The 21,860-nt window shown below is 48.5% G+C and overlaps 1 protein-coding gene across 1 annotated transcript; it reads left to right on the top strand.

The window, feature by feature from the left end:
- Positions 1-11,464: 11,464 nt before the first annotated feature.
- On the top strand, positions 11,465-19,751 carry LAX1 (lymphocyte transmembrane adaptor 1; the record flags this gene model as incomplete). The annotated part of the gene is made up of 5 exons (XM_081112415.1): positions 11,465-11,553; positions 14,753-14,862; positions 15,227-15,337; positions 16,170-16,255; positions 18,216-19,751. The coding sequence occupies 5 exons, from the start codon at positions 11,465-11,467 to the stop codon at positions 19,008-19,010; spliced, it is 1,191 nt and encodes a 396-aa protein (XP_080968541.1). The 3' UTR covers positions 19,011-19,751.
- Between the last annotated feature and the right edge of the window lie 2,109 nt (positions 19,752-21,860).

Raw genomic sequence — 21,860 nt, 5'->3', positions numbered from 1 at the left:
TATAAAGCCAGCTCGGCTCCTTGGGAGTTACCACATGGAAAAGACCACACTCTTTCCTTCCATCCTTTTCCCTACCCCCAGTTCTAGAAAAGAATAGTTTATGTGCCCTCAATCTATATATATAAAAGCCTAAGCAACCATTACAACCGAACGACCAGAACAACTGGTCAACCAGTCGCTATGACGTGCAATGACCACCAGGGAGCAGACACTCAACGCAGGACCTGCCCCCTGGTGGTCAGTGCGCTCCCACAGCCAACCTCCCGTGGCTGGCCAACCTCCCACAGTCCCTTCCTCCAGCTGGCCAGCCTCCCGCGGTCCCTCCCCCTGGCTTGCAAGCCCCAATCGGCCCTGATCTCCAGCCAGGCCTAGGGACCCCACCCATGCACAAATTTGTGCACTGGGACCTCGTCTTTAATAACAGCTGGTGAGTCTCCCCTTTCTCAGCCACCGTATCCTCCCCCTACAGTCACTGGGTTTGTTGGTTTCTCTCCATCAAGACTGACTGGTTCCCTCCCAGGTACACACACAACCTGGCCACTCTTTGAAATCCTCTGGCAAATCCAGAGATGACTCTTTGGGTACCAGTGAGCTAGTTACCAGCTTCTGACCTGAGTGTTAGGGCATGGTCCTCAGGTCACTCAAGCAGGAAGAAGAATGAAAATGGCATGTTCTTTACCAGCAAATAATTTTGAAACTCTGTTGTAAATGAAACATGCAAGCATGTCACCCTCTCTGTGTGGATCATGTCCCCAGCGTGAACCTAAGCCAGGGGAGGTCCATTGCCTGTGATACTCTTAGCTTTGGAAGGCAGGAGCATCTGGGTTCTGGGCTTGGCTGTATCCTGATGTGGAACTAACCACAAGTCTTAACTTCTCTGAGGCTTGTGTGGGACACCTCCCTGTCCTCAGGAGACACACACATAGAAGGGAGCCGTCTCCTTGGAGGGGCCTCCCACTGCCGCCTCCAGAGAGGCTGCTGGTGAAACCAGAACGCCATGTCACACTTACTGGCAAGAGGACTTGAATAACCTACATGTTTGAAAGCCAGAGCACAATCAGAAGTTTGGCTTCTGCTTGTGAAATCGTAGGCGGGGGAAATGCTGTCTGAGTGGCGGGTGCCTTCACACTCGGCCAGGTACGCCCCTCTCTGCTGGGATGGACCCGGTTCCTGAGTTCAGGCTCAGGCACCAATTGTTTTTTCTGATGTCCCCTGTAATGGAGGTCACGGAGGTCACCCTCCACACAGCCCTATTGGTCAGTTTAGATCCAGGAATACTACATTAAAAGGCTGATGGGAGTTTTATAGCTCCAGATCTTCCTGTGCTGGCCTCATTTAAAGCAATGTGCATGAAAACTTGCTTGAAAGAGCAAGTGAGGCTGGGGAGGGAAAGGCTAGGAACGAGTTAATTGCCCTCAGCCACATATAAGAGGGAGAACAGCCCTGGCCAGTGTTTCCCAATGGTTAAAGTGGGCTTCGCACCAAAGGGTTTAATTCCCGGTCAAGGGCACGTGTCTGGGTTTCGGGTTCACTACCTGCCCCCAGTTGGGGTGCCTGTGGGAGGCAACTAATTAATATGTCTCTCTCACGTTGATGTTTCTCTCTCTCTCTCTCTCTCTCTCTCTCTCTCTCTCTCTCTCTCTCTCTCTCCCTCTCTCTCCTTTCCCCCTCCTCCCTCCCTCCCTTCCACTCTCTCTTAAAAGCAATGGGAAAATATCCTCAGGTGAGGATTAACAAACAAACAAAAATAAGGAAGAATACCCCCAAGATGACCCCAAGCCCTTCTCTTCAGAGTTTCCACATCTTCTCTTCCAAACTTTTGCACTGCAACTGCTGCTGATCAGTTGGGAGAGAGAGGGTTTGAGTAACTCCCTGCTCACCTCTGGTGGAGCAGTGGTTCTCAACCTGTGGGTCGCGACCCCTTTGAGGGTCGAACGATCCTTTCACAGGGGTCGCCTAAGACCATCGGAAAGCACATATATAATTACATATTGTTTTTGTGATTAATCACTATGCTTTAATTATGTTCAATTTGTAACAATGAAATTGGGGGTCACCACAACATGAGGAACTGTATTGAAGGGTCGCGGCGTTAGGAAGGTGCAGAACCGCTGTGGTGGAGGATCTAAAACAGAAAAACTGGAGCGCTGGAGGAAGCAGGAGACTCTGTCCTGAGCCCCACCCTGTTTCTCGGCGGCTTCATTTCCCATCTCTACAGGGAGACTGTTAAATTACATCAGCGACTTCCAGTTACATTTTGAAAATCTGAAAGGTTTTCTCAGAGTTGACTCAGCCCACAGTGTTCAACAAAAATGGGTTTGTTTGTTTTTTAATGCATTTGGCTTCCAGGTGAGCCGTAGCTTTATAAAAAACATAATTTAAGAGCACTGTGAACTGGCCATCTCCGAAATGCTGTGATTCTGATTAAAAAACCAAATAATCAGTGCTGAAATGACTCGAACGTGGGTGACAATGTAACAGAGTTGTGTGATTAAGTGCACAAAGAAGCCAAGCTTGGGTCCTGTTTCGATGGCATCCCATTATAATTTTCAATATATGCACAAATAATACAGAGTCCAACTTTGCGATTAGAGTTCAGCCGCTGAGATTATTATGAAGCTGATTCTGTTGTGGAAAGAGCAGTAGTTAGTGAATCTAGAGATCCATCCCACTGCAATGGCTTGAAGTTAGAGCAGGGGAGCTCCCGGGAGCTGTGGAAAGAGCTGGCCTGGGAATTGGAGTCCTGCGTTGCCATCCTGACCTGCTGCATATTCGCTGTGCGACCGAAGGTTTCTCCAACTCCAACGCTGTCCATTCTTGCTCTAGTCTCTAAGACTGCTGTTAAGCCCTAGCCGGTTTGGCTCAGTGGATAGAGCATCTGCCTGTGGACTGAAGGGTCCCGGGTTTGATTCCAGTCAAGGTCACATGCCCGCTGGGTTGCAGGCTCAACCCCCAGTAGGGGGCGTGCAGGAGGCAGCTGATCAATGATTGCCTCTCATCATTGATGTTTCTATCTCCCTCTCCCTTCCTCTCTGAAATCAATAAAAATATATTTAAAAAATAGAATAAGGTTGCTATCAAAAACTACAGTATAGTTGTTCTGAAATATTTTTATTGAATTTGTTAAACTAGTTCTCTTGCCCTATGATCTATAAAAGTTTAGTGATTAAGACTTCAAAGAACAAACCAACCTGATGTGAAAAGTACAGCTATATGGCCCTGGCCAGCGTTTCTCAGTGGTTAGAGCGTCAGCCTGCGCACTGAAAGGTTGCGGGTTTGATTCCTGGTCAAGGGCACATACCTGATGGGTTGTAGGTTCGCTACCCATCCCAGGTCGGGGCACAAGCAAGAGTAATCAATCAATGTATCTCTCTCGCATCGATGTTTCCCTCTCTCACCCCCCCTCCCTCCCTCCCATCCTTCCCCCTCTCTTCCACTCTCTCTGGAAAAGCAATGGAAAAAATATCCTCAGCTGAGGATTGACAGAAAGTACTGCTATAGGTAGTAGTGATGCCACAACAAAGTAGTCTTATTTTTGTTAAGTGAAAGTGTTGTTGATCCTTGTTGAAAAAAATCTCTAGATTGGGCTTTATGATGTTAGGCATATGACAAGAAATAAAGGGACTGCCGTTGTAAAATGAGGCATCCTTTAGATTTTGTGTGTATTTTTTAAAGAATAAATATAATCATCCCTAAAAATAAATAACCATCGGAGAAGGTCCACCAAGCGTTTCCCTGTCATTGTTGAACTCCGCTGGAAGTAGCCCCGTTGTGTGTGCACAGACACAGCAGCATCCCGCATCTCGGACGCATCCCAGACGCATCCTGGACATGTGCAGGCTGGCCTTCGCGTACACCTGCAAGAAGACAAACTGCTCCCCAGCCCTGGCAGGACAAGAAATCAAATCAAATGCAGCGCGGGACTAGCTAGCACTCACCAAGGTCTGAGAGAGGTCTCTCGGTTGTTTTAAGCCCAACGTGGAACTCCAAAAGGCCGGTAGGCAAGCTCCACCCTGCTCCTGGGCCTAAAGAAAGGGCTCTCTTACCTGATCAGCAATACCCAGCCAGCGAAGGCTTAGCCTGAGGGAGACAGCAACCATCCCCCGCTAGTCTGGTCTCACTCCTTTTGCTTCCAAATTCTCCTCCCTCTCCCCAAGGGCCTTGGGTGAAGTGGGGACAAGGAGCAGAGAAGTGAGCAATATTTCTGTAGTTTCTAAATCTCTCTGTCTTAACGCTGCTCTCTCACAACTTGAACTTAAAAGGAAGGTATTTCTGCCTTTGTTCTCTGTTTCAGACTTGTCTGGACTGGAGAAGGCCTCCGGGATAGAAGCAAGTGAACAGGGAGGGTGGGGGATGGCCACCTGGAGGCTCCTGTTGTAACCCTGCCTGGTTGTTTCAGCTCCCAACCTTCTGAAAGGGAGCCTGGTTGGAGTGCTTTCACCAGGGCCCAGCCACACTAACGCCATGGGAACCCCTCCTGAGGGCCAAGGAGACCCCACACAGGAGCTCAGGGTTCCCTTCCCACGGAGGGCGGAGAGGGCGGTGCCTGGCTCACCTTCTTCCTTTGGCTGATGAGTGCACGGCAGGAAGGAAGACTAGACACTGATTTCGTCCTCAATATCTCACTCCGTACACACTTAGGTCGTAAATTCACAGCAGCAACAAGTACTCAGGGAACTTCCCAGAGGGCCAGGTGCTGTGTCAAATGCCAGAGATACAACAAATATTCTTCTTTTTTTTTTTTTTTTTTTTGACTTATGGGTTACTTATAATACTCCACCATTGTAATGATGATGGAGTGAATTTTCTGTGTGTGCATGTCTTACAACGAATATTGTATCTTGCCCAGAAGGGGTTCAGAGTCTACTTGGGGAGACAGACATTTCAAAAAGGAATCCCAACAACTGAGAAGCACAACCATGCCTGGCCCTGGGGACACAGAAGGCAAGAACCCCGTTCTCAGGACAGGGAGGCTTCACAGAGGAGGCAACAGCGAAGGCACTTGGTTTTAAAAAGTAGCAATTTTATTGCTGTTTTTATAAAAATTACACTTGATCTTTGTAATAATTCAAGCAATACCAGGTAAGTGTCCAAAGAACGTACCAAAATACCTCAAGTCCCAAACCCAAAAATAACCAATATAAATTCTTAAATGTGATTTAAATGGAATGCTACGAGAGCAGCGGTTCTCAACCTGTGGGTCGCGACCCCTTTGGCAGTCGAACGACCCTTTCACAGGGGTCGCCTAGGACCATCCTGCATATCAGATATTTACATTACAATTCATAACAGTAGCAACATTAAAGTTATGAAGTAGCAACGAAAATAATTTTATGTTTGGGTCACAACATGAGGAACTGTATTTAAAGGGCCAGAAGGTTGAGAACCACTGTACTAGAGAAAAGGAAACTGCTGTTAAAATTAAGAAACTTGTCGTTCAAAGGCCTGGAGTACAAAAGTGGCGATGAGTTGGGTGGGTCTGCTTGGCATGCTGACCACTGCATGAGGGCAGGGACACGTCTGTTTCATCGCCATGCCCTTCAGGAATAAGGTAGCACACAGAAGGCAGGCAGGCTGAGAGTCAAGAGGGAAAGGCAAAGGGGCCAGTCTATTCAGTGTAAAGAAATGAGCCTAATGCATCATGAGATAATAATATAAGAGCAGCCGCCCCATAATGAGCTCTTGCATATGCCAAGTGCAAGGCCAAGCATTTTTCATTGTTAGCCCAATTAACGCTCACAACAGCGCTACCTAAGTACTATTATTATTGTCATCTTACACCCTAAAAATACGAGAGGACCTGCCCAAGATCACCCAAGTAGTAATTTAGGATCTGAACTCCTGGTGATACTCAACATGGGGCTTCTGTCTTCCCAAAGAGGATTCCAAGAGGTTTTTGGTGTTTTAAAATAAACCCTAATACTGGTAGAGAACAAAATTCAACCAAGTAAATTTGAAGATCTAATTGGCAAATTAATAAAGCAGCATCCCAACCAGCAAATAGAAGGGTACTCTGCAGGGCTGTAGGAAAAAGGGCAGGGCAGGGGTGTTTTTAGTGAAAAAATAATAATAATAATAATAATAATTACTTCTAAACCAGGACATCCTTTGGGAGTGGAGGGAAGGAAAAGGCAAGGATTTTATGGTGCAGATTGTCTCTTCTTCCTTTGCGAGGGGCGCAGAGGATAGAGACAGGGGCTTGGCTAGAACATTCCAGACTGGTTGATTAAGATTACATTTCTGGAACCAAGATGGCAGCATAGTTAATGTGGTACTCACCACCTCCCACATCACAATTACAACTAAAATGCAGAACAACCATCATTCAGAACCACCTGAAATCTGGCTGAAAGAAAGTCCTACAGCTAGAGAAGTAAGGAAGAAAGCACGTGGAGACTGATAGGAGGGGCAGAGGGGCAGAAAGGGCTGGTCCAACACCCACATGTAGCGTTTGTTTAATCAGGGGAGAGATCTAGGCTGCGGAGGCCTCCCATGAGGAGCAACGGGTTCCAGCCCCACATCAGATCCCTAAGCCCAGGGTTCCAGTGCTGTGAAGAGAAGCCCCAGAAACTTTAGGCTATAAAAGCCAGCAGGTATTGTGGCTGAGTGACACAGAGGCTGCTAGAGACCCAGGCAATTCCTCTTAAAAGGCCAGCCCATGGACTTACTCAAATTTGCTCCCTCTGAGCTCCTACACTGGGGCAGCAGCTTGCGGGGAGCCAAGGACATGTGGGGAGGAACTGGATTGGCTGGCATTGGGACAAGAACTTGGGGTCAGCTTTCTCTCAGACAGGGGTCATTGTTCCTATGCTGAGACCTCCCCCACTGCAGAGCTGACTGGCAGGTGCCATATCTGAGTCTCCATCTACATGGCTCACACTGTTTGCTCCACCCTGGTGATTCCCTGAGACCCACCCCACTCAATTTGCAGTCCCACCCAAGCTGTTTGCAGCAGCTTTTCCATTTGAATGGTTTGCCCTGCCTCAGGCTTCAGACTTTTCTGAAATCTCTCAAACAAACAGCAGTTGGCATCAGCATGCCTCATACCTATCAATAAGAGGCCCCAGGCCCGGCACTAGCAGCAGCCTGCCTTGCTTCATAGCTTGGCCTTTCCTTGGCACTTCCAAGCCCAACACAGCCATCTTCAGATTGCTCTGTAGCTCTTGATGGGTGGCCCCAGATAGGGGCATAGGCAGTGACTGACTTTGTACCTTGGAGGGGGGAGGGAGGGGAGAGAACCAGAGCTAGTGCACCCAGTGGACAGCTTCAAACCACACCAGATTACAACTCTACACATTCATAAGCAACACACTCAAGGGACAGATTCAGTGAGCTCCAAGGCCCCAATGAAGCAAGTCCTTCTCCATAGGGGTATCTCCTGCACAGCAGCTCTTCTGCTGTAGTCGCAGCTGGTCCTCACAGCTAATTGGCCTAGAGGTCAATTCCTCCCAGTGACCAATAGCAATCAAGGCTCAACTACAACAAGACAGTGTCTACACAGAGGTGCACCTAGAGTGCACAGCTCAGGGCCCTACAGGACACTATAATTAATGCCACTATACAAAATCCAGGAGACATAGCAGCTCTGCCTAACATATAGAAATAAACACAGGGAAGCAGCCAAAATGGGGAGATGAAGGAACATGTCACAAATGAAAAAACAGGAGAAATCTCCAGAAAAAGAACTAAATTCAATGAAGCAAGCAAACTAAAAAATACAGAGTTCAAGCCGAGACCGGTTTGGCTCAGTGGATAGAGCGTCGGCCTGCGGACTGAGGGGTCCCGGGTTCGATTCCGGTCAAGGGCATGTACCTGGGTTGCGGGCATATCCCCAGTGGGGGATGTGCAGGAGGCAGCTGGTCGATGTTTCTCTCTCATCGATGTTTCTGACTCTCTGTCTCTCTCCCTTCCTCTCTGTAAAAAAATCAATAAAATATATTTTAAAAAAATACAGAGTTCAAAACAATGGTTATAAAGATGCTCAAGGACCTTAAAGAGAGTTTCAATGGACTTAGTGAGAATTTCAAGGAAATTAATGAGAACATCAAATACATGAAAAAGGACTGTCAGAAATGAAGGATACACTAACTGAAATGAAGAATAACTTACAAGGAATCAACAGTAGAGTAGAGGATGCCAAGAATCAAATCAGCAATTCGGAATATGAGAAAGCAAAAAACACCCAATCAGAAAAGCAAAAAGAAAAAAGAATCCAAAAATATGAAGATAGTGTAAGGAGCCTCTGGGACAACTTCGAGCGAACCAACATTCACATCATGGGGGAGGAGGGCAGAAAGAGAAGAGAGAGCAAGATATTGAAAACCTATTTGAAGAAATAATGACAGAAAACTTCCCCTACCTGGTGAAAGTAATAGACTTACAAGTCCAAGAAGCACAGATAGTCCCAAACAAGATGAACCCAAAGAGGCCCACACCAAGACACATCATAATTAAAACGCCAAAGGTTAAAGACAAAGAGAGAATCTTCAAAGCAGCAAGAGAAAAGCAGTTACCTACCTACAAGGGAGCACCCATACCACTGTCAGCTGATTTCTCAACAGGAACTTTGCAGACCAGAAGAAAGTTGCAAGAAATATTCAAAGTGATGAATAGCAATGATCTACAATCTAGATTACCCTACCCAGCAAACTATCACTTAGAATTGAAGGTCAGAAAAGAGCTAAAGGAGTTCATTACTACCAAGCCAGTATTACATAAAAGGCTAAAAGTAATCTTGAAGGAGGAGGAGGAGGAGAAGAAATTAAAATATGAACAATAAAATGGCAATAAATACATATCTATCAAAAATTGAATCTAAAAGTAAAAATAAATGAATAAGAAATCTGATGAACAAAAGAAACTGATGAATAAAATAGAACCAGAGGCATGGAAACATGGAACAGACTGATGAATCTCAGAGGGAAGTGGGGGAGGGGTTTGGGAAGAGATTAGCCAAAGAATTTATAAGCATTACCTATGGACACCAACAATAGGATGGTGAAGGCCTGGGGCAGGGTGGGAACAGGCGGGGAGGGGGGCAATGGAGGAAAAAAAGGGGGATATCTGTAATACTCTCAACAATAAAGATTTATTTAAAACGATTATATTTCTGGGAGAAGCTGAAACTTCAATTAAGTCAGATAATAAATCTAGGGCTTTAGCACAGGCGACACCATTCTGGGCCTATGGTTTTTTCTTTCACAAAACTTTAGCATCATATGTCACACTCAACGCCTGAAATCATTAAAAGTGACTATAGGGAAACATTAGAGCAATCAGGTTTAAAACATCTACTATTTCCCAGGAATGAGTAGTTTCTTCCACGATTATGATGAATAAGTTCAGACACCTATTTGGTGCTTTAATTGTTGGTTTAGTTGGTTTGTGTGCCATGAGGAGGGGAAGAAGAGCAGGTAAAAGAGCGCTCCCAGGGCCTGGAAACCCGAGGTCCATCCTTCCCAGGGAGCCTCCTTTGAGGAGGCTGCTCCCTCCAGTGCGGGCAGGAGAGAATCAGAAGACCAGAGGCAAGACGAGTCTGGCCCTAGCCAGTTTGGCTCAGTGGATAGAGCCTTGGCCTGCAGACAAAATGGTCCCGGGTTCAATTCCGGTCAAGAGCACGTGAAGGAAAAAAAAAAAAAGATGAGTCTGACTCAAGCAGGCTGAGTAGATAAGAGATTATCACATGCAGGAGGAAGTTTAAAAAAAAAAAGTTTTTTTAAAGTAGTAGTCAGGGTTCTAAGGTTTGGTTCTAGCTGCTCTTCCCCTGTATCATCTTCCAAATTCCCGGTTCACTCACAGTCCCTCTTCGCGCCAGTGGCTCAGGACAGGCCAGGGAGTGAGCCTCTCTTGCAGTAGTCCCGGCCACCAACCAGAGCAGAGCCAGGGACCTCTTTCCCATGAGGAGTCCTCGTTCTTACTAAGTCCCGACCCAAAGCAGAAATGGACAGAGACCCAGATTCCAGCTGTAGAACCAGCTGCCTCTGAGCCATCTCTGCTTCCTGCCAGGTAAGGCTGCCTGGGCAGGAGGAGGGAAGTGGGGAGGGGCAGTGAGGATGTGGAGTGGCAGAGCTTGGGGGAGGGGAGGGGCGAGCCACAGGGGGCCCTCATGGGGGGGTGGTAAAGGGGGGCTGTGAGAGCTTGGCCAGGGCAGGGGCTGGCAGCTCAGGAAGAGGTGGGAGAGAGACATGGTGCTCAGCACTGGCTGCCTTCCCTGCCATTTATCTGAATCGCTTTCCTGGTGGAGAGTGAGGCCAGAGGCTCTTCCTCACACCCTCATAATAGCCTTAGTGACCCCTTGTCTTCAGATTCTCCCAAGATGCAAAGAGGGTTTCAGGAGATTGGTCAGAGGAAGAGGGTAAGAGAGTGAGAAACAAATGGGGAGCAATCCTCAAAGCTGGGACACCGGGGCTAAAGGATTTGACTTCTGAGACAGGTGTGCAAAGGGCTGGATCCATCCTCCAGAGAGTCCTGTGAGCAAGACAGCCAGCGGTGGGGGGGGGGGGGGGGGGGGGGGCGCGGGTTCGGGGGGGGGGGGGGCAGACAGAGTGGACTCCAGGGGGCCTGTGAACCCAGCCTAAGCTCCATGCTGGTCACACCCAGAACAAAGCTTCTCAAAATCTTGAAACACAGTTCAGCTCCATCAAAATCATCTGGTAGCGTTTATGACGACAACCTTTCCACCCTCCGCCCACGATCCAGCATCAGGTGCCAGAGATCCGCATTTGGGCCTAAAAAGCACCCTCCAGTTCTCCTAGACCTGCAAACACCGCTATGAACCTGGGGGCCGATGAGACACGACAGGCCTCCGAAACCCAGAGTGAGCGGTCACCCACCTGCCACCTGGCCCCTCCGTCATCCCGCTCCCCCAGACCACGGAGCACCTGCCAGCCGGGGCGTGTTCTCTGCCATCGGCTGAGAGCTGAGCACTTTTCCGGTGCCCATGCTTCGTGAGCATGTTGGTGGTGTCGCTTCCTGTCTCTGACTCTCTGTTTCCATTCTGGCCAAGTGTTTGCTCTCTCCTCTCTGCTCTGGGGGTTGGGGAAGATACGCCTCTCACAGAGCCTCTCTCGGCCTCCTGGCAGCTTCCACCTCGGTGCCCCTCGCACTCCCACCAGCGGGCAGAGACTGTGCTGCCCCTCAGGGAGCCCCACGCCCAGATGAGCTCTGCCCTCCTGCAGTGGGCAAGGTAGGCACATCCAGGTAGAACCAAACCTGTCGTTTTTGTATTTGGGGTCAACTCAGCCTGACATTTTAGGCATAGATGGGGGGAGGAGGAGGAAGATGGAACTTTAAAAACCAAATGACTTCCTCCCCGCCCTCCCCCAGGATGATATGTAAAATACTAATTTTGCCTTTTCTCCTGGGAGTCAGCCACTCAGGAAAAGTGGCACATATGCCGGCAGCTGGCTTGGATTGAGAGAAGGCTTAGAAGGAGAAGCCGAAGCCAGAGGGGCTCCTGGGGACCATGGATGCCATCACCCCGACCCGTTCAGAACTCGGAGGGGGGACTTCGGAGCCCAGCACTCTGCAGGGAACTCCCAGCAGGCTGGGCAGGTGAGTGGCTCAGGGCGGCTCACCCTTCCCTGAATTCCTGAGGGCCCTGGCCTACCCTGGGGGCCTCCACCCCAGCAGCTGCCTCCCCTTACAACAAGGCTCAGGTCCACTGAAACCACCAAACGCGAGGCTCAGAGAAGCTCGCTCTGAGGGGAAAGGGAGGGGTGTTGAGAAAGAGGAGTCGTAGGGGAAGAGGAATATCTGTGATCACGCAGGGTTTTCTCAGCGCGAGCTGCCTGGCCCCGTTGAGTTTCTCACCTCTCAGAGGCTCTGAACGCTGTCCTCAATCTTTCCCATCTCAAGTCCCACCAGTGGCTCCTCAAACAGGCACTAGGTCCCACCATGAAAAAAAACAAAAGGCTCCCTTTTCCCAAAGATGTGTTTTTAGATCCTAAAAACTTGCCATGAATGAGAAATGTAATCGCAGGTATGATAAACATCTGCTTTAGGACATAAAATCTCACCGAACTAATGGCAGATACCAATTGTTTGCTTAATCTTTACGTTCCATGTCTTCCTAACAAAAATAAAAGTCCGTCAGCAGTTGAAACTTTAGCAACACTGGTAGGTATAAATTTCAGTGCTGTGAGAACAGTACAACGCAACGATAATGAACTTTAAATCTCTGTAGTTTGGGGAAAATAAAAGTTATTTCCAAGACAGACATGTCACTAGCAGATGGAGAGGGGCATTGATGGGGAATGAATTCATAACATCAGAACCCTGGATTCCCCACCCCACCCCCGAAGAAAATGAAGTCTGTATTCATTCATTTGTTTATTAATTCACTCATTCCTTCATTGAACAAATATTTCTCAGGCCCTTACTGTTCCAGGCACCAGGTGAACACAATAGACAAGTCCATGACTCCCTGGAGCTTATAGTCAAGTGGGAGAGTCAAATATTTTTTTAAAATATATTTTATTGATTTTTTACAGAGAGGAAGGGAGAGAGATAGAGAGTTAGAAACATCGATAAGAGAGAAACATCGATCTGCTGCCTCCTGCACACCTCTTATTGGGGATGTGCCCGCAACCCAGGTACATGCCCTTGACCGGAATCGAACCTGGGACCTTTCAGTCCGCAGGCCAACGCTCTATCCACTGAGCCAAACCGGTTTTGGCGGGAGAGTCAAATATTTTTTAAAAAAACAAACAGATAAACAAATGAACATAGAATAACGTCCGTCATAAACCCCATGAAGAAAAACCAGAGCAGAGTAAGGGGACTGCGGGTTACACGGTGAGGCCAGGGAAGACCTGTTTGAGGAGGTGACATCTCAGAAGAGACCTGAATTAAATGAGGGGCTGAGCCAGGCGGGCAGGTGGGAGAGAGAGCCGAGGTCTGAGACAGGACGGTGCTTTGCATGGGCAAGGAGCACAAGGAGTCCTGGCCGTCAAAGTCAGAGGAAGCGGTAGGAAATGAGGCCTGGAGGTAGGAAGAGGCCAGAACAGAAGTGCTGTGAAGTCCTCCCGGGGGTGGGACTGCGGGTGTTATCCCAGGTGTGATGGGAAGTCATGGAGGGTTGCACGCAGAAAAGGGCGCAACCTGGTTTACTGTTTAGGGGCTCACGCTGGCTCCTGTGTAAAGATGGTACGTTGAGGCTGAGAGTGAAAGCAATAAACGCATTAGGAAGGTTATTGCAAAGGTCCGTGTGAAACACACCGTGGCCCAGGCTGGGTGGAGGCAGAGGAGGCGTGAGAGGTAACTGTGTTTGGGATTGATGCCCAGGGTTGAGCAACAGAACCCGCTGGTTGACTAGAAATCGGACATGAAAGAGAGAGAGCAGCCAAAGATGATTTCCGATGGAGCCACTAGGTCAGGGATGGCGAACCTATGACACGCGTGTCAGAGGTGACACGCGAACTCATTTTTTTGGTTGATTTTTCTTTGTTACATGGCACTTAAATATGTAAAATAAATATCAAAAATATAAGTCTTTGTTTTACTATGGTTGCAAAGATCAAAAAATTTCTAGATGTGACATGGCACCAGAGTTAAGTTAGGGTTTTTCAAAATGCTGACACACCGAGCTCAAAAGGTTCGCCATCACTGCACTAGATTATGGGAAATGCCAGAGGAGGGGCAGGCTTATGGGGGAGAACGGGAGTTGTGTTTCACACAGATTTGGTTTGAGATATGTGGGGCAGCCTAGTGGACATGACCAGCATCAAGTTGGATACGCAAGCCTGGAACCCAGGAAGACAAAAGCCTTCCCTGACACATGACCTGGTTTCTAATAGTTGGGGGTACCAGGTCAGCTAGTAATTCCTTCTGTAGCCTCACTGGCTGCTTGCTGTTACAACAGGCAATGAGGAGCAGCAGCCCCGCCCCATCCCTGCAGGGAAATTGCAACTGGCAGGGAGCACGCTCAGTGCGTTCGTGTTGGTGAAACTCCACGGAACAGAGTGTTGCTTAGAGACCAGCTCCACAAGTTGGTGCTGTGAAGGTTATTCAAGTGCACACAAGCTGGACCCTGTCACAGAGCCGCTCCCTAACTGTCAATTGGGTAATCCTTTGCTCCTGGAAAGACAGAAAGCCCGGGAATGGCAACAAGGGGAAGCAAGGACAGAGGAACTTGCCTTTGCAAGTTTGGAGGCCAATGTGATGCAGTGGAAAGAGTGTGATCTTGGGGCCCAAACAGACCTTGACTCACATTCCATCTTTGATCCTTCCTGTCTGTGTGATCTTTGATGTGTTATTTACGTGTCTGAACCTCTATCTCTCTCTCTCTTCCTTCCTCTCTGAAATCAGTAAAAATATATTTTTTAACAAAAAAGAAAGAAGTATCACTGATGAGAGAGAATCATCCATCAGCTGCCTCCTGCACTCCCCACACTGGGGATCGAGCCCACAACCTGGGCATATGCCCTGACCAGGAATCGAACTGTGGCTTCCTGGTTCATAGGTCAACACTCAACCGCTGTGCCACATCAGCCAGGCTAAACCCCAGGTTTCTTAGTCACAGAGAGAAGTAGGGTTGTTGCAAAGATTAAATAAGTTTCACAGGCAAACCCCTGGCATCCAATGAGCATTCACACGGGACAGTTCCTTCCGTGTCCACAAAGAGAGGACCCGCTCCCCCCACACAGCCCACCCCAGCTCGGCCTTCCTTCTCCGGGCTCCCCTCCCAAGTCCTTGGGAAGCATCTTCCTCAGCCTCCCCGCCCGGCTGGGTATGGCACTCCGTTTCCTTGCAGAGATCAGGACTGGAGCAGCAGCATCTTCGCTGGGTTGGCGGGACTCCTTGCCATCCTCCTGGTCATCGCGGTGCTCTGCGTCCTGTGGAACTGGACCACACGGAAGAAGCGTGAGTCCCCCGTGTGTCCAAAGTTGAGGCACATGAGGGCCAATCATCTAGCCTGGCATTTGAAGCCGGGTTTATTCTCCGGGGGTAAACTATTTGCGCAAGGAGTCCTTATCGGACACGCTGGTCCTTGCCTCCCTCAGGGTCCAAAAGGCTGAGTGCTGATTGGAGAGAGTGGAGATTCCTCTTGAAAGTCACTGCTCTCCTACCCCTGGGCCCTGCTTTCTCTCCCTGCTCTGTCAACGGAGACCCCTGTCCCTGCAGCTCAAATGGCATTTGTCCAGTCTGAACGGGTATTTTGTATGACGCAGGGTGAGGATGGGGCCATCTCATCCCCAGCGTCCCCCTCTGTGTCCTTGCCCTGCAGGGCGAGTTCCTTACCTGCGGGTTACCACGGCGCCCTTGCTGACTCTGCCTCCGTCCAGACAACGAGCGAAAAATATTTATGACTTCGTGCCCCGGAGGCAAGGAGTTCTAGGTAGGTGTTTCCTTCTAATCCACCGAGTCCAGACCTACAGAACTTCTGCCCCATGAATGCACCTCTCACCACCCAGAAGCAACTTTCTCTAAGCTTCCAGCAGTGGCAAGAGTAAGGTCTTTGGACCTAAACAGACCTTGACTCACATTCTAGGGTTGGGGTTTTGGTTCTTCCTGATGTTAAGGTAGCAGAGGACAGATGGGTGAGCCTAGGGATGGGGAAGACATTCTGAAAAACAGAGAATGTGGCCACCAGCATTCCAGGCAGGGAGGGTTCACACCAGGCGCTCCCTTCCCAGCCCCCCACCCCGGGGCTGGTGTCCTCTGTGCCCCGATGCTGAGGAGGGCCCCCGGCCTCAGGGCGCATCATCCTTACAGCTCGGACCCTCTCGCCACAGAACACCAGCTCCCATGTGCCAGGCCCCACACAGGCCCGCTTCACCCACCATGCGGGGCGTGTGCAGGCTGAAGCCAGGACTGGCTACACCAGCGGTTCTCAACCTATGGGTCGCGACCCCTTTGGGGGTCAAACGACCCTTTCACAGGGGTCGCCTAAGACCATCGGAAAACACATCTATAATTACATATTGTTTTGTGATTAATCACTAGGCTTTAATTATGTTCGACTTGTAACAATGAAAATACATCCTGCAGATCAGATATTTACATGACGATTCATAACAGTAGCAACATTACAGTTATGAAGTAGCAACGGAAATAATTTTATGGTTGGGGGTCACCACAACATGAGGAACTGTATGAAAGGGTCGCAGCATTAGGAAGGTTGAGAACCGCTGGGCTACCTTATCAGGCTCTGTCCTCTGTCCTTCCAGGGAGACACCAGTCGAGGAGTTTCCGTGTATTCAGTATCGAGAGCCTCCTCTCCAGAAACTCTGACAGCCCTCCCTCTGCACACGTGGTAAGTCACATGGGACAACCGGACCTTGGGAGGAATTGCCTGTGTCTGGCCCAAGGACGGAGGAGAAAGAACTCTAGGCCCCAGATCTTGTGTCCCTGCATACAAACCCTGGCAGCCCTATTAGATCAGGAAGATTCGCCTCAGGACCTCCTGCTGCCCCAGGAGAAAATTTCAGAAAGATGAGTAAGAGCTTGGGGTTTTAAGGCATGAGTCCTCCAGGGCCTGGTGTTGGAACTGCAATGGGTTGTTTGAACAAAGACATGGTAACATGCTTATTCAAACGAGCCCCCAAGGGTCACAGAGAGTCCCCATTGCTGTTGGTGCTCAAAGCAGACGTAAAAGCCTGCTTTGGGGATTACTTCTGGAGCTCCTGTCACATTATTTCATGATTCCCCACCAGCAGAAATAGTCATAAATCACTGAGAACTATAGCTAGTTTCCAAAGTGTTTGACCCAATGGGGTTGGGTTGCAAGGAGTGTGTTACAATTAGTAACAGCAACCCCTTGTGGCTTATGCTGTGGCCAACGGGAGCTCCCAGGGCAAGGGGTCCCACGTGGTGTGGGGCAGAGGCAGGGACAGGGGAGGGACTGCTTCGAAGGTCAGGATGCTCATTATTCCCAGAGAGAAGTTTTGTTTGCTTGTTGAAGAGATTCTGTTTGCTCGTTGGTTTTATGGTCATCTCGAGTAAATGCCATCTTGCTGCTGATGGTGTTTCTGTCGGTACCCAGCCCCCCTTTACCCTGCGGCTACCTCCATGTCACTGCCTGTGCTTCCTCCCCTTCCTGCAAGGCCCATGCTGGACTCCACTCACAGGGCAAGGAAGAGAAACTCCATTGCCAAAGCTAGTTCCAGGGCGTGGGTGGGTCCTGGGGGGATTCTGCATCCAGAGCTTCGATCCCGAACTGACTTCAGCCCACAAGTGTGGTTAGCTTGGGCTCTGTCGTGTTGGAAGAACATTTAAGCCAGTTGCCAACATTTAAAAATCTAAAAGATCTCACATTCAAGCCCAGATGTCCAGCTTTTCTCAAAAACTCAGAAATTCTGGAAACATCAGACCAGCATCCCTAAATGGCTGTAATCAGCTGGGTCTGTGCCAGCTGCCCCTTCAACCCCTTTAGTGATGATAATGGCAAGCATTCTCGTATTTTCTGTGTGCCAGGAGCAATTCTAAACACTTCACCTGCAGCAACCCATGTACTCCTCACAGAAAGCTTATAATATAGATACTATAATCATCCCTGTTTTATTACTTAGGAAACGGAGGCATGGAGAGAGTAAGTAACTTGCTCAAGTGGGGGCCAGCCTTTGAGGTTGCAAGGAGAGCATTCAGAGGGGTGAGGCTAGGGTCTGCACCCTCAGTCTGGGCCTGCTCCACCTTTAGCCACTAGGCTATATTACCCCTCAGTATGCTCCGAGCTGGCAGGCTCTGTCCCGTTTATAGTATTTTCTCCATTGAACCCCCACCTTGTGGCCAAAATACAGTTACTGTTTATCGTCACATTACATTTTTGCTTTCCCTAAACTCTGCTCATGCCCACCTAGCATCCAAAGTCTTGTATTTTTTTAAATTTATTTATTCACTTTTAATATATTTTTATTGATTTCAGAGAGGAAGGGAGAGAAAGAGAGAGAGAAACATCAATGATGAGAGAGAGTCATTGATCGGCTGCCTCCTGCACGCCCCCCCCCCCCCCCCCCCCGCCCACTGGGGATCAAGCCCACAACCCGGGCATGTGCCCTTGGCCGGAATCGAACCTGGGACCCTTTAGTCCACAGGCCGACGCTCTATCCACTGAGCCAAACCGGCTAGGGCAGTCTTGTATTTGATTCAGAACTCTTCTCCGAGGTGGAGAACTGGGTGGAGGAACGATCCGATGAGAGTACTGGGTGGGGAAGAGGAAAGGCTTCGTCCCTGTTTCTGCTTCTGTCCTGTCCCTGGCTTTCTCTTCTTGCGCGCAGACCTCCCAAGCCAGCCATGCCCTCCAGGTGCACAGAGCCCAGGCTCACTCCGTGGGCATCTACGACAACGCCACGGGACCCTGGGTGTATGAGAACCTCACTCCCTCGGCGCACTCCGTCCACGTCAGAGCAGCTGGGGACGACCTGAGCGTCTCTTCAGAGGACTCCAGAGACTACGTCAACGTTCCCACAGTGGCAGAGATCGCTGAGCGGCTGGCCTCTCCCAGCCACCCCCCTGGGAACCTCTTTGCCCGCCCAAGTGCTCAGGAGCTGGAATCCACTGAGGAAAGGGACAAGGGCTGGGACCATGCCAGTGACTACGCCCGATTTTTGCCTCCAGGAACTGAGGGCAACGATCCACTCAGCGATGAGGAAAGCTCTTCTCAGACCTCAAATGACTACGTGAACACGGCAGAGTTGGACCTGGGGTCCGCCCAGGGGAAGCAGCCCTGGATGTCCTTTCAGTGCTGCCCAGATTATGAAAATGTCCCACCAGCAGGTCCCAATGGAAGCCAGCAGCTGGCGGAAGGAGTGACATCCTCACACACAAACCGTGTAGAGGGCAGGACGGAGGGTACGGAGACTCTTGGCCCCCTGGTCATGCCATCAGGGAGGTTCCTGGTTTCAGGGGATTATGGGGCCTATCAGCCATCCGCACAGAGTGAGAGCCGTCAGATGAAACGTGGAGGAGAGGGGTCAAATCAGGGCTCCGGGGAGGATGACATTGTGCTGGCTGCCGCGTTAGGAGGCGACGCTGAGCAGGAAGAAAACACATGGCCCTTCCTGTGGAATTAAGGGCTTCCCACCCAGCTGGAAAGCCACGGGTACTAGTCTCTCCTGCCACAGCCAAGTGAAGACCCTCGACCATCCTTTTTTCAGGGGATTTATCTGGTTAGACTACAAAGAGGCTGAGATGAGTAGGGAGCTAAGAGGGTTTACAAAAGCAGAGGTTTGGGAAAGCCAGAAAAAATTCTTTTCAAACAGGCCGTGATCTCTCATACCAACCTAAGGATGTTTCCTAAACTGCCTTTTAGGACTATTAAGAGATTTTTTAAAAAAAAATGAGAGAGTACTTTAGTGCACAGTGGAAATATAAAGTAGTCTAAAATCATTACCTTCATGCCCTAGCTCAGTGGTCGGCAAACTCATTAGTCAACAGAGCCAAATATCAACAGTACTTCTTCAAAATAGACTCGCCCAGGCTGAAAACCAGCTTGTGCTTATGGGCCATGAAGTTTCAATCGCACTGTACGTGCGTACCTGCACGTGGTATTTTGTGGAAGAGCCACACTCAAGGGGCCAAAGAGCCGCATGTGGCTCGCAAGCCGCAGTTTGCCAACCACTGCCCTAGCTGGTTTGGCTCAATGGATCGATCGTCAGCCTGTGGACTGAAGGGTCCTGCGTTCGATTCCACTCAAGGGCACATGCCCAGGTTGTGGGCTCGATTCCCAGTTGAGGGTCTGCAGGAGGCAGTTGATCAATGATTCTCTCTCATCATTGATGTTTCTATCTTTCTCTCCGAAATCAATAAAAATATATTTTAAAAAAACAAAGTCATTACCTTCGCTGGTACCAGCAGACTGCAAAGCAAAAATGCAGACTGTTTTGTAGAATGAGCAGGGCCAACAGGCAGGGAGGAGTCAGAGTGGGGGTGCAGGACAGTTTCCGCTTCAAAATGAGGATGGACAACCAAGGCTGGAGATGTGGGAGGACAGGAACCCTCACTCATTGCTGATGGGATTGCAAAGCATAACATCCACTTTGGAAAACTATTTGGCAATTTCTTACAAACTACTTAAGTGACCCAGCCATTCCACTATTAGGCATTTACCCAAGTGAATTGCAAACTTGTGTTCAGCCTGGCCAGTGTGGCTCAGAGGCTGAGCATCAGACCATGAACCAGGAGGTCACAGTTTGATTCTCAGACAGGGAACATGCCCCAGTTACGGGCTCCATCCCCAGTTGGGGGCATGCAGGAAGCAGCCAATCAATGTTTCTATCTCTCCATCCCTCTCCCCTCCTCTCTCTAAAATCAATAAAACATATTTTAAATAAATAATAAAACTTGTGTTCACCCACACAAAAAGAAACATACATGACTGTTTACAGCAGTTTTATTCACATTTGCCCCAAAGTAGAAATAACCCAGATGTCCTGCGACAAGTGAATGGATAAACTGTGGTATATTCATACAATGACTATCTACTATATACTCAACAGTAAAAAGGAATGAACTATTGGTTCATGCAACAACAGGGACAAATCTTAAATGCATTTCTCTACGTGAAAGAAGCTAGACCTGAGCATCTACTTATTGTAGGATCCATTTATATAACATATGGAAAAGGTGAAACTACAGGGATGGGAGATAGGTTAGTGGTTGGGAGGTTTGGGGAAGGGAGGATTTTACTACAAAGGAATTTTTAGAGTAATGGAGCTGTCTCTATGGTACTGTGATGGTGGATACATAACTCTATGTATTTGTCAAAATGTAAAACGCTATAGTGTACAGTGACCTTTATTGCATGCAATTTAAAAAATTAACCAGGCTTTCAGGGGAACCTATGATGGAATGCAGTTTGTGACAAATGAATCTAACTATATTACAAATATATGACATAACCTCACTATAGAGGGTGGGGGAGAAAGTGCTGGCCTAATTAACTTTGGAAAACAATGCTTTTACTTAAAACCGTAAGATAAAAACACAAAGAATGCTACAAAAACACTATCCTCTAGTTGGTAAATTTGTATTTCACAGGAGTTTAGGTTAGCAATTCTGAAACTACTTTAAGTATACAGTATACTAAGGTTAAACAAGTAAATATTGTAGATAAGGAGAGACAGGTTTCTATCAGAGAAAGAAATAACACATAAGCAAGTAGGAAAGGCTCCAGGGAACTTTGGATTAGAGCTGGGGTACAGTTTGAACTTATGTTTATTTTAATATAAATAAATGGATATATATATTGCCCTAACCAGTTTGGCTCAGTGGATAGAGCGTTGGCCTGCGGACTGAAAGGTCCCAGGTTCGATTCTGGTCAAGGGCATGTACCTGGGTTGCGGGCACATCCCCAGTAGGGGGTGTGCAAGAGGCAGCTGGTCGATGTTTCTCTCTCATCGATGTTTCTAACTCTCTATCCCTCTCCCTTCCTCTCTGTAAAAATCAATAAAATATATTTTAAAAAATAAATAAATAAATGGATATAGAACTCAATATAGATATGTGTGTATACATAGGCTAGTGTTTATACATTCCTTAGCTCTGTCCACTTGAGGGTCTAGATGTGATGTGACCCCAATAACAATGAACACACTTAGTGCTCAGAGCTTGGTTTCTAAATATCATTCTTCAACAAAAGTAACCAGAGCTCCTTGGATAAGTGGCTGGTTCTAGGGCTGGGGCAGAGAATGCACGGGCTGAGCTTGACCATCTTATAGAAAAGAAAAGAAAACTAGAGAGGGTGAGGGGGAGAAAAGACAAGAAAAGATGAGGGCATGTCCAAGGAACCAACTGAAAGAGCCCCCAAAGGCAAACCTAGAGCAGTTTAAGCAATGAAAATAAGTAATTATAATATAAATTTATAAAAAAGAATAAAATAAATATCCACAGCTCATGACTATATTCAGGGCTCTCAGATTCAC

This window comes from Myotis nattereri, assembly GCF_964212035.1.
Source record: "Myotis nattereri genome assembly, chromosome: 18".
NCBI classification, from domain to species: Eukaryota; Metazoa; Chordata; class Mammalia; order Chiroptera; family Vespertilionidae; genus Myotis; species Myotis nattereri.
This window is presented reverse-complemented; position numbering and strand designations above follow the sequence as displayed.